Here is a 12,422-nt window from a genome sequence, read left to right as displayed (position 1 = left end):
GCTGACAGTTAAACTGTTTCTGGGCCTTGACTTTGCGCTCTGAAATTGTGGCTTATGGTCGCAATATTATGTTTTTCCTCAGCTTGTTGTTGTGTTGTTGCTGTTGCACAGTTGATATTTTCCCAGTGCTGCGTGACTGCTGTTTCATTTGTTGTTGTCATCGCGAACTGTTGTTGTTTGTAATTAGAGCTATAAATATTGTTTGAAAGTTTGAAATTTCTTAAGTTCACTAAGTAAAGCTGACTAATTTGAGCGAAAACTTATATAGTATATAGAGGGATAAGTTTTAAAATAATTGATAGCAAATAAAATTAGTTGGATGATTAAGTCATATATAAAAAATAACCAGATTAATTTTTCAACTAATGTTTTCAAGACTCAGATTTATTTAGTATAATATGATATTTATCCTACTTTGCATAAATTATGCATGGAGAATTCCTTGCCACAATTTCGATTAAAAACTTAATAGATTTGTGCCTTTAATTTCCATTAAGTTACCAATTTTTAATCTTAAATTTTCTACATAAATTTCCTATAGATTCTCATAGCAATGCTTAATCTCAATGCTCAATCAAATCAATGCTTAACTTCGTACATTCCCACAAATTCACATCAAGTTTATCCCTTATTTCTAAGCCTAAGCCAATAATTTTTCTGCTACCACAAATCAGCTCACATTAACAGTTTCTGAACAAAACAAAAGCAGTAAAAAAACTGTTGAAATTCCCAGCGCGCAGAGCAAAACAGAGCTTAAAATCAAATCATCACTTAAATTGCCAACTCTTTGGCAAACGAATGAAAATTCTGCGCAGAAGGATATTATCGCCTTAAGCCCAGTTAATGGCCCTGGCCATAAATCATAAAACATAATAGACCAACGTCAAAATATGAAATTGAAAACATTCGATGCTAGAATCGTAACACAAATTTGCATTTAAAGAAGGAGGCAAAAAATATCTATAAAAAAGTACCCCCTCTGCGAAAATCCGCTTAAAGTAAATAACAATCAAAAATTATGGTTTTATGACAAGGGCAAAAGGGTTTGCGAGTTGAATGAGGATTTGGTTTGACAGCGCAACAGAAGTTGCAACAGTTGCAAATCCAATTGAAAGCCGCCACAAATGGCGTCTATTCCCAAGCTAGGAGAGCAGGGTATGAAGGGAGTGGGGGGGGGTTATCCATTGGCAATATTTGAATCTCCCCTTGGCCGGACGAGCTGTACGGCTGGCATTGGCCATTAAAAAGTTTTGTCAAGTTAAATTACCAAAAATTGCAAATTGCTTGGATTATGCGTTGTTCAAGGACATGATATTGCCTGTCTGTTGTCCGTCTCCACTTTCACTTCTTGTTGCCCTCGATATGTTTGAGTGTATATATATGTCTGTAGGATGCATTGTGTGGCTAAAGGATTTCATACACTCAATATAATTAAGGGCTTGAGTGTTGAGCCCAAGTTATGTGTAGTCTCTCTTTTGTGTCCAGGCAACATTTTGTGTATTTTGTGGTCCAAGTTTGGTTTTTGCCTGGATACCGCCAATCTCTCTCTCTCTCTCTCTCTCTCAGTGTGTGTGTGTGTTAAGAATTTGTTGTACAGCATTTGAATTGTATGTTAAATTAAATTTTACCACAGAGACCAGCCAGAGTCCACTTTCCCACCACACTCGCTTGCTGGTCAGCTTCGTCTGTGACTGACTGAACAGTCAGACACTTATCTCCAACCTTCTCTTTAGGGTTATTTTTGCAAAGTCATTGGCTGCTTCCTCGCCTTCTCTCTGTCTCTGGTAGTAGATCCTTGCTCTGGCTGCTGTGGCATTAAGCTGTCAGTTTGCTGAGCTTGACAGTTTTTTCATTGGCAGAGAGCAGTGTGGTTTTGTCGACTGGTGGTTTTGGGCAGTAGGTGGTTTAGTTTAATTTGCTTGTTTGTTGTCCGGCTTGCCACTGGCCATATCCATAGATAGGCAGTTTGAATTAATTGTATATCATTTGGTTATAGTCTAAAATGCATACAAAGTAACTAAAAACAGTTGGAACAGGTGTCAATGTGGCTGAATTTCAGGTTATTGATTTTGCTGTTGAACCAAAAATGGCAAGAATAAGTTTTTATCTACTTGAACACAAGTTTACAGCAATTTGTGTGGATTAAAAAAATACTGTTATGCTAAAATGAATATATTTTACCTTTTAAAATGAAGTCCATAAGTCTCTAATTGTAAAAGAGTTTTAATGCACCTGACTGCGAGTTTAAAGCAATCTGTGTGGATTAGAAAATATTATATGCGGAAATTAATATATTGTTTACATTAAAATTATGTATATAGCTATAAATTGCAATTAAACGCATAAGTTATGAAAATATTTATGAAGTGCTTTAATATAAACACAATTTAAAAAATATTCGAATTTAAATTGAAATCCATTTTTTGACAAAACAATCTTTTCAGAGTTTTAAGTTTAAAAATATCAGGTTTAGTTTTGTTATATTTAGATATTTAAAAATATAAATGCAAACATCTGTAATCTGTTAAAATATCATCAATTTACACGTAATTACCTTAAAAAAATATTGATAAAGCACACTCATAAAGTAAATTTGTTTTCTCATTACAGGTAAATATGCTTTGCTTAATTCCCTTTTAAGTACTAGAAGCTGTGCGTAAGTTGAAATATATATTTAGAGTTTCTCATACAACTGATTGACGCCCCCTAAAAAAAGCACAATTGACCCATTCATTGCAATTAGCCTGCCGCCAAGTTGCCAAGTTTTGCCAACATCCATTGCCGGTTTATAAGACTGCGCCTATAAATCAATAAACAATGCAGGCGACAAAAGATGTGTTTCAGCAGCGAAAGAGACAGATAGATGAAAAGAGAGGGAGACTGGCTGCTATTTCATTATAAGAAAAAGTCTGAGTATGACTACGATACATACATACTTATATATATCACAGGGCTATTTGGCTGATTGTCATCACTTAAATGGCGACTGGGCATTTTATTTAACTGCCTGGTCTGGGTCTGGGTCTGGTCTTGGAGTGGGAACTGTTCCTGCAAGTGTCCCCAGTCTCTTCTAGCTTCACTTGTGCTAGTTGCGATGTGGAAATTGATGTCGAGTGCTGTGCTCCTAAGGAAGACGCAACGTTTTAATTTAATAGGCGCACATGAGACTCCGACACATAAAAACCAATTTCGCGTAAGTGATAAAAATGCAATGAGCATTCGTTCATGACGATGATGATGATGATCAAGATGATGACAATCATCATCAGCTGCTGCTGCTGCTGCTGACGCAGACGCAGACGCGGACGCTTAAGAATTAAATTTACGATGCCACCAAAGTAGTTTTGACACATATCTTGAGAGATACGAGATACTACAATACATAGAATGTGGCAGCCACAGACTAACATAAAATGCGAGACATTTGCCTTGTTTTCTATTTAATTGTTTAATTTGTATGCCAGCAGCAACAAACCTAACACATTGCATAATGTCTTGAAGCTGTTTGTTGTCTCTGCCACATGCGACTCTCTGCCCCATGCAACTTTCAATCATCATCAATTTCACATCAAAGTGTCGCCCACAGAAACTACAAAATTCCCCCCACACCCAGTTCCACTCCTCCACATGATAATCCCCGTGCCACTGCCACTGCTGCTTGCCTCGTTGTGGCAATGACGAGATCATATCGACGACAGGCGGTGCCGAGTTTCTTCGACATGACATTTTTCCTGGTCGCCTTTACTTGTTATCGTGAGAGTGTTGTCTGCCATGCACTTTTCAAGTTCAATTTCAAGTTGCCAGTTGCAAATCAATCAATCAATCAATCAGTCAGTCAGTCAGCTAGTCAGTTTACCATTGTGTCTCTAGATGGGCACTTAAAGATATTCGCATAGTTAAATGACCAACTTGGCATTTTGCATTTAAGCCACAGAGCCAGACGTTGTATTTCCTGTATATAATTCCATATTGAATGCCTGTCTGATGGTTCTTTAATCGATTTCTTGATTGCCAGGAAATCGCACCCTGTGCCAGGTACAATCTACTTACCGTCTCATTCAGCAATTGTAAACAAATTCTTTTTCTTCTTCTTTTATTACACATGATTTAATGGTTTTCTGTCTGTGCATGTTCATGCTCATTTAGGAAAGAACGGTTTTTTATTTAATCTTTCTTGGAAAATACCGTACCAGCATGAGATTACTTACATATCTTCTTATTTTATTCGAGATTATGACTAACCTACAGATTTATACTTGATAAAGAAAACCTGCGAGAACTTCGAATAGGTCAACTGATTAAAATGTGGCAGTTTTAATGATCTCACAATTGTGTGAGATCAACTATCGATTTGAGTTTTTTATATTTTGGTTTAATTTTTAAATCAATTCAGTTTTCAAGCTTTTATTTTATTGACAATAATTGTAATTTAAAATAATTAATTTAGCTTAATCTACTCAAACACAAAAACTTATTTTTACAGCATTTAAAATTTTTTGTAAATTACTTTTATAAATGAAATGTTGTTATATACATTTATTCGACTGATTTTTAAGCAAGCAGAATCTGTCAATTCTCTATATTAGCTTTTCCCTTTTAAGTCAATTTTGATAGTCGTTGCCGCGGGCGACACAACTGTCAGCAATTTACAGCTGACACGCCCAAAACAACTCTAATTACCCGTTTGACAGTGAGTTTTCAGGACCACAATCAAAATCTCTCTGTTCCGATAAAGTTTCAATTTTAGACTAGATAAAATCCGATGCCAACTCTGTAATCGATACAGATTTTAACATAAAATTCACACATTTGTCGATTTGTTGCTTACAAAATGTCGAAATAAATTTATGCACCAAAAAGTGTTGGCCCTGAATTTGCCTTTTATTTAGCTTTCTCCTTTTTTTTTTTGGTTGTGGAGCGAGGGGAGATTTCACAATTTGCGTTGCTGACATTTCAATTGCCTGCGGCATTGTGGGCGCTGTGCGTTGATGGGCGTGGTCTGTCGCTGGGCATAATTGAAATTGACATATTTCATTGTCGGCAAAAGGCCACGAAAATTGCCAAAGTATATTTTCAATTTTCATCACATTTAAGTGAGGGTAAAACGGGAGAGTGGGACAAAGCTTCGCATTGATTTGCTTTGATTTTCATTCATCGCCCGCTGTCAGCATCCGCCTTTATTTACAGTTTTTGCTTTGTTGTAAATCGCTCCAGGGGCAGCCTAAAGGGGCATGCAACGGCAGCAGCAGCAGCTTAGGCTTGTAGCTTTGTCTGTCTGTCCCCCTCCTTTTTTTTTTTTGCATCATATCGACGCGTTGAGCCCTGTCGTGGATTTTTGGCAGCTTTAACAGGATTAGATGCCTGCGGAGCACGAACCTCATGATGATAACCATGATGATGACGTTGTTTCAGTTCACTTTCCAACTGTTTTGATTCACGTAGAAACTTTTAGAAAGAATATCGAGTTTGGAGCAAATGAATGGAACCGATTAATAGGTTGGGATATAAGGAGTAAAAAAACTTAAAGAATCTTCTTCTCAGTTCAAAAGAATATTAGTTTTGTGAAATGTAAATTCATATTAAATTCTAATTGAACTGTCAAGTTTTCAATTTTTATCTTATTTTACCATTTGTAACTTATTTAAATTTAAACTTTAAGCGTAACAACAAAAGCTTTATTGATAAAGTGGAGCCTTGTGCACTTGACTGCCTCCTCTTTGTTCTCCGGTTTTGTTTTGCTATTCGCCCATAAATTATAATGCCGAAACAATGAATTACATATACATACATTAAAGTAAGAGGACAGCCAGGTACACGTATTTGGGTCAGTTTCGAATTGTTTCGCTGTTGTTTTATCGTCCCCAACAAGGAAAACAGAAGTGCCACAAATTTTAAACATACAATGAACAATACAAGGAAGGAGAACAAGATAAAAAAAAGAAAACTGTTGCATAGCATTGGGCGAGTTTTGCTGTAAGCCTTCATTAAAATTGAAATAAAAGTAGATTGCACTTGGTCCAGCGCATCCTGTTAATATTAATGAGACGGTAGCCTTTGTAACGAGTGTTGAGAGTTGGTAAAAAATGCGCATAACCAATTGAGTTTCCAAGCCAATTTGGTTGGCCAACTTTACTATTGTCTTTGGGCCTGGCCCGCAGTTGAATGTGGCTAGTTTGCTTTGGTTTCAGCTTGACCTGCTTTCATTTTACTGTGTGGAAAAATGTTAAGAGTGAAATGCAAATACTAAAGACTCTTAAAAACAAAATTAATGAAATGAATATTCATTCTTAAGAATACATTTAAGAATCTTAAGATACATATATAAGAGTTGAGTGAGGTTTACTTCGACTATCTTAATATTTTGAATAGCTAGACAAGTTCCAATTTAAATACCTTAAAGATTTGGGTTCCAACTTTAATTTAGTTTTTTTTTTATATGTATGCTAACTATTTACAGTGTCTATTAATTAAATTAATTAGATATAAATACATTAAAAGAAATATAGTTTTATGTTTAGAATGAATAATTTATTGTGTATATTTATAAATCTTTCCTTTCCCTGCCTAGTTTAAGTGGGCATAAGCAAATATGTGTAGCATGTAATTAACATGCCTGAAAATCAAAGGATTCAAAACCTTTGGACTGTCCTTAAAATTAATGGCATAGTCGTATCATAAATATGTGGCTGCAAATGTTTAAGAAAACGGCATGCAAATGGCATTTGGAAACCCCGTAACAGCTTCAAAGCCACGAACTTTTGACTGTTGGCCTCTGGCATTTGGAGTACCTTTTCCCTTGTAACAAATCAAAGCTGGCCAATGAAATTCGACAAGTATTTTTTACTAACAAGCAAAAGTTTTGTATTTTCGCATTCCTTGAACGCGCCTTTAGGTATGCCATAAAATGTTGAAATGCTAAACAAAACAAGATTTCAGCGTTTTGAAAGTATTCTTATCGCGTTTTATTTATTATGCCAAGCTTTGTTTTTTTTGTGTAAAAGTTTTTGTTTGAAAATTTCTCAATTGCCGCATAAAGAGAGACAGAGAGGGTGAGATAGGGGAATTTACGAGGGAAAAAGCTAATCAAATGCGACATTTATCAAATTGGCACGCAACATGGCGGTCAAGCATGCAAACTGCATAATTGTGGGAGGCGTGGGCGTGGCACTTAGCCAAACGTGCCGCTTGTTGCATGCGTGGCAAATTAGCGCTCAAATTTGAGTGACGGCTGCGCCAACTATAAAAATTTTAATATTAAATTTTTGCATTTGCAACAACTTCAGTTTCAGTTCATCATGCAATGTTTTTTCGATGTTTTTGGCATGGATTTACGTCTAGACAAGTCAGCTCAACCTTTTGGTCTCTTCTGGGCTGCCACGAACATAAGTGCTTGTGGATATGGCCAAAATCCTTTTCTGCTGCTACTATTGGTCTTTTTTTTAGATTGAGAGTTGGCTACAGTCGGCACAGCTTTGCCGGGCTCAATATTGCGCGACGAACACGGTCTGCATTTGTAATAAGTTCCAGCTGCTGCATGTAGCATTAACCTTTAGGATTTTTCCTTAACCAGGAAATATATATTAAGCAACTGTTCTCTGGTTGAAGTCCGAAATCCACTTGGGAACAGCTATAACCAAAAATTGGTAAATACATCTTGAATAGAATTGTGTTTGCCTTAAGCTAAAGTCAATAATCTGAATATAAGTTCGCTATAGAGACTCTGGTCTTTCAGTAGTAATCTATATTAGTTCAGCCCATGTACATCTGCTTTGTGAGTTAACATTTCAAAAGAGATTTTAAGTCGAATTTATTAAAGTGTAAAGCCCTTAGAATTCAAATAATGTGACCGTTCATAGCAAATAGCTAAATTAAATAGAAAATTCAAGTCAATCTTGTTCCTACACTCAACACATTCAAGCCAAACAAACAAACTGCCAACAGACTGTGATTATCCAAGTTTCAACTGGTATTTAAGGCGCCACATTTACCGCCATTCGACAGTCGATAATCAATAGGAATCAATGTGCCAATGAACTCGTTATCATCGCTAATGCAACATTTTTCCACATGCGATGCGATGCGATGCGATGTGACGTGACATGACGATGCAAACACGCGAGCTGCCTTTCTACCAAAAAGCATTCACAATATGCCATGCCAAGCCCCTTTACCTTCCCTTAACCCAACCTTTTCGAAGTGGCAGCTAATATGCGGCTTTTAGTTTGTTTGCCTCGTGCCACAATATGATTACAATAATATTATGTATTTAGAAAAAGAAAAACAAAGTCTTTATACATATATGCATATTTTGGGGTCACGCACGATACAACAACAGGATCAGCAACAGCAACCGGAAACGGAATTGATTATCGGCGCTACCGAAACGGTTGCCGAATCCCTGCCCCCAACCCACTTATCGAGGGTTGGTCGGCGGCTTTTATCTGTTTGCGTGCCACTTTGCCGTTTGCCTGCTTTGAATTCCAAACACAAATTATGAAATTTAATGACTTCATTTTTAGGTCTTTAAGTGCAAAGGTTATTAAATTGGCTGTATGGATGTTTTATGGATTTTGTTTTCAAACATTTTACAGCAACCTTAGAAAAGTGTGTTGAAATAATTTGCAAGTTTTGAAACTAACTTTGCCTTCTCTCTCAGTTATATCAAAATTCTCAGTGCGTAAACTCTACCAAGTGAAAAAACTTAGTATAGTATATAAACAATTCGAGGTCTAATAATGGCTGAAAAAAACGAGTAAGTTTGAATTATAAAAACACGTTAAAATACTTTTAATATTAGTGGTACGCCTCTGTCAAGATCTGGCCCAAATCCTGTCCTACAGTTCAGCTCAGCAGCTGGAACTCCGGAGACCAAGCGTAAAATGATGCTCTACAGGCAGCTGCTGAAACAGGAGTTGAGCAGGGATAATATAAGACCTCGAAGAAATGCAACTGTCAGATATCGGAGGCGACAACAACAACAACAGCAGCAACAACAACATGATAGTATGCAGACATATTCATAAGGCGGTTTCCGATGTTTGTTTAAGCACTTGGTGGTTTATTTGCGCTAAAATCAAAGTACATTTATACTATTTGTAAATTTGGTTTAAAAACAATTTTTTATTAAATGTGTGTAATAATTGTTAAATGCTATAAATTTTAAAATGCTTTAAATATTGCAGCGTAATTGAAGCGAAATTGTTTTTCTGTGTGGCACATTGTTTGCTGTTGATTTTGTTGCAATAGCTGCGGTTTTAACAGTTTATAATAAAGTGCCAGACAGCAAAACAACAACAAGGAATAACAACTAAAGTCAGGGCTATAGCTGTGGAAATAAGAGGGGTATTCCCCGCCAAACATGGCCAAATGGTGCGCGGCCGTTTTTAATTGCCGTCAAGCGCCAACTGTTACGTTTTGAACCCAAACTTTTATTTATTTATGCAAATTTGTATTTTTTCCCTCTTCGTCTATTTTTCTCTCTCTACTTGGAAAAGGAGAAAGGGAATAGTCTGACAACAATATTTGTCGCTAAATTGGCAAAAGTGCCAAAAACTTTGACAGTTTAGAGAGTCGAAAAATATTTTGATGGCTGTGTAAATAAATTGAAATTGTTCTGACAATTGTCAATGCGTGTTTTGTCAAACATCGCAAAAATATTAGATAAATTTTTCTCATATTTCCTGTATACACTTTTTTATAGTTGTATTTTTAGCCAGCTAATTGGACTACAAATGGGAGTTGAACGCGTGCCCAAAGCAATTGTCAGGCCAATTCCCCAAAGCCGGACCAAAAAAGTTTTACCAAACTTTGGCCATTTGTGGCCTGGCCAAAACGTACACACAAGTATTATTATGACAATTGCGTATGCCAACCAAAATAAAAAGTTGGCTCGTGTGAGAATCGTGCTGCCACGTAGATTGCACATACGCCATGTATTACGAACAACAATCGAATGATTTTGGCCTTAGGACATATATATATATTTTTATAATAAGCCAAAAGTGTGTACATTAAGTTGAAGTATGTGATAGAACAAGTTCACAGAGAGAAATTGGAAGTGAAAGGGAATTTAACGCCGTATGGTAAATGAGTTGAAACTGTAATTGACAATCGGCTCGTTTGGCGTGAAAATCGCTTTTTCAATTATGGAACGTGGACTGCCCTTGTGCTGCAACCACAATTTCCTATAAATGGAAAGATTTGAGTCAGTAAAAATATGAATTATAATAATTCTGCATCTTACATTTCAGATATAAGATCTTGCGGACCCTCGATTATGCCTTTAACAGTGCCATCTTGTGTATTCATGCACCAACCATTAAGGCCCAGTTCCCTGGCCTTTTTTAGAGTGTGCTTGCGAAAATATACTCCTATAGAAAATTATTTAAATTATTTAGTGAAATAAATTTAAATAACTAATTTAATAAATGCCTTGCACACGCCCACAAATTTCAAACATCGAGCTATATATTTTTTTTGAGTGGCTTATTTTATTGCCAGGTATATCTGATGTTAATTTAGTTAGAACTGGCATATTTGCAGGTGTTTGTACCGATTTGGATGAATTAATTTTGCTATTCATGTTATTGTAAAATTAAAAACTATTATGAAGATGTGTTTATTTTAGAAAATATTCACTTAAGTAGAATTTGTTCCGAAGTTGTCGACGAATGTTATGGAAGTGAGCAAGTCATTGAATATAGAATATATGGTTGTTGAATGAAATCATCTAGGCAGGCTTGTTTATTTATGGCAGAGCTAAGAATATTGAAAAGTTAATATGTTTGATTTGATGAATAAGACAGCAGCAGCTTTATTTTAATGCTTACTTTCAGCTGATTTCATTGAACAAAAACGGACAATAATGTCTTGGAAAAGAATCGACATTGGCAGTTATACAATTTATATGTATGGCATATAAAAACAGACACCTAATATTTCAAATAACCGTTTTCTCTTCAGATCATCAGATTTCCGCACTTGCAAGACATCAGCATGGAGAGCTATCAGCCTCTCTGTCACGCTTTCTCTCTCTCTGTCTCGATCTCTTTCTCAAAGCTGTGTGCTTTGACCATTTTTAGACTACTTCACTTTTAGCGCTTCCGGTTCGTTAAATTTAACAGGCGATACTGCTGCGCACTGCTGGCCACTAGACAGAGGGCGACAGCGATAGTGTGAGAGTAAGAGAAGAGAACATGTGAAAGGAGAAAAAAGGTAGTAGCTGCTTCAGTGGAAACTTCAATAAAACGTTTGACGCTGCAGGCAAACTGACATTTTCCATTAAAAGCAGACAGCTCTCAACGCCAGCAGTGGCTGGGGAGGGGGATGAGGTTAAGGGAGGGATGAAGAGGGCCTAACATTTTGGCCAAGTTTTATGTTCGAAAATGATGCTCTCCTTGGACTGTTGATTATGATGTGTGCTTTGGCTCCAAAGAGCTCTGTATGATGACAGCTGCTTCTGCTGCTGTTTATAGCCGGCTTTTAGGCCACACGCACTGCTCTCAGCCACATTAATTAAAGCCAAGGATAGAGCTGAAGCTGAAGTTATAGCTAAAGTTGCAGTAAGAGTTCAGCCTCAAGTTGTTGAGCAACGATTTTGGCAAGTTTTTTGGCCAAACATCAAAGTGTCATCAACAGGCGGTCGCCGGAGCTGCACTTCCGCACAAGGACGATGACAAGGACAGTGGCGATGACATCGCCGTGACATTCTGAATGTCTTTGCTTCTCCTGCACTTCCTTCTTCCTTCTTGGTCTCTCGCTGAGTGTCCTTATCATTTGCGACAAATTCGCCGACAACTTTACTACAATAATATTTATTTTGAAAATATGCTCGAGTGCGCTTTGTGGTGCTGCAGTGGTGCAGTGGTGCGGCCACTGTGGCACACACTTTGAAGTGTTGCCAGTGTGCAAAAGTAATCAAAATATTTTGTCAGCTTCAGTTGCAGTTCCTAAAACTGAATTGAAACTCCGTTCACGTTCTCAGTCTCTTCTGTGGTCGTCGAATTTTTTAAAGTGTTTTTGGCCAAATTGGCAGAGGAAATTGAGTTGAAAGTTTGTGAACAGTGAACGCTCTTTAAATGTGACAACATCGCTGGCAGGCATTTCAAATATTAGACGCCACTTAGCAACACAGAGTGTTTATCTTCCCTCTTACTCTCTCTATTATTTTCTCTCTTTCTCTGCCTCCTTGTTTCTCTCGAGCGTTTTCCTTCTGCCAACACATAAAATTGACATTTATGCAATTTGATTTTCTGCCGCACAGCAAATTAAATTTGCTACTCCCCAAAAAGTATGCTATGTTTTTATGCCCGCAGCCCAAAGCAGACGAAAAAGATATGTCTGTGAATGCATGTGTGTGCGTGTGACATTTTCAAACAATTTCACGTTGAAATTTGTTACAAATTGCAGCTACAATGGAAATT

The 12,422-nt window shown here is 36.9% G+C and overlaps 3 protein-coding genes across 4 annotated transcripts in view; 2 read left to right on the top strand and 1 right to left on the bottom strand.

The window, feature by feature from the left end:
• The window catches only part of LOC117782216 (E3 ubiquitin-protein ligase TRIM9), a 95,038-nt gene that overhangs the window by 32,921 nt on the left and 49,695 nt on the right, over positions 1-12,422 (top strand). The gene's annotated exons all lie outside the window — the stretch shown is intronic.
• On the top strand, positions 8,661-9,148 carry LOC117782219. Of its 2 annotated transcripts, none has more exons than XM_034619246.1 (2): positions 8,661-8,752; positions 8,816-9,148. In XM_034619246.1, exons 1-2 carry the CDS (start codon positions 8,736-8,738, stop codon positions 9,021-9,023), a joined length of 225 nt encoding a protein of 74 aa, XP_034475137.1. In that variant the 5' UTR covers positions 8,661-8,735; the 3' UTR covers positions 9,024-9,148. The 2 variants fall into 2 exon arrangements, with proteins under 2 accessions (XP_034475137.1, XP_034475136.1); XM_034619245.1 differs by having other exon boundaries at positions 8,673-8,752; positions 8,798-9,148.
• LOC117782218 (acylphosphatase-2) lies at positions 9,957-10,662 on the bottom strand. The gene is made up of 3 exons (XM_034619243.1): positions 10,432-10,662; positions 10,244-10,370; positions 9,957-10,184 (listed from the first exon to the last, which is right to left on the bottom strand). The coding sequence occupies exons 1-3, from the start codon at positions 10,580-10,582 to the stop codon at positions 10,070-10,072; spliced, it is 393 nt and encodes a 130-aa protein (XP_034475134.1). The 5' UTR covers positions 10,583-10,662; the 3' UTR covers positions 9,957-10,069.

The sequence above is a fragment of the Drosophila innubila genome (assembly GCF_004354385.1).
Source record: "Drosophila innubila isolate TH190305 chromosome 2L unlocalized genomic scaffold, UK_Dinn_1.0 4_B_2L, whole genome shotgun sequence".
NCBI lineage: Eukaryota > Metazoa > Arthropoda > Insecta > Diptera > Drosophilidae > Drosophila > Drosophila innubila.
The sequence above is the reverse complement of the archived record's forward strand: the minus strand, read 5'-3'. Positions and strand labels throughout refer to the sequence as shown.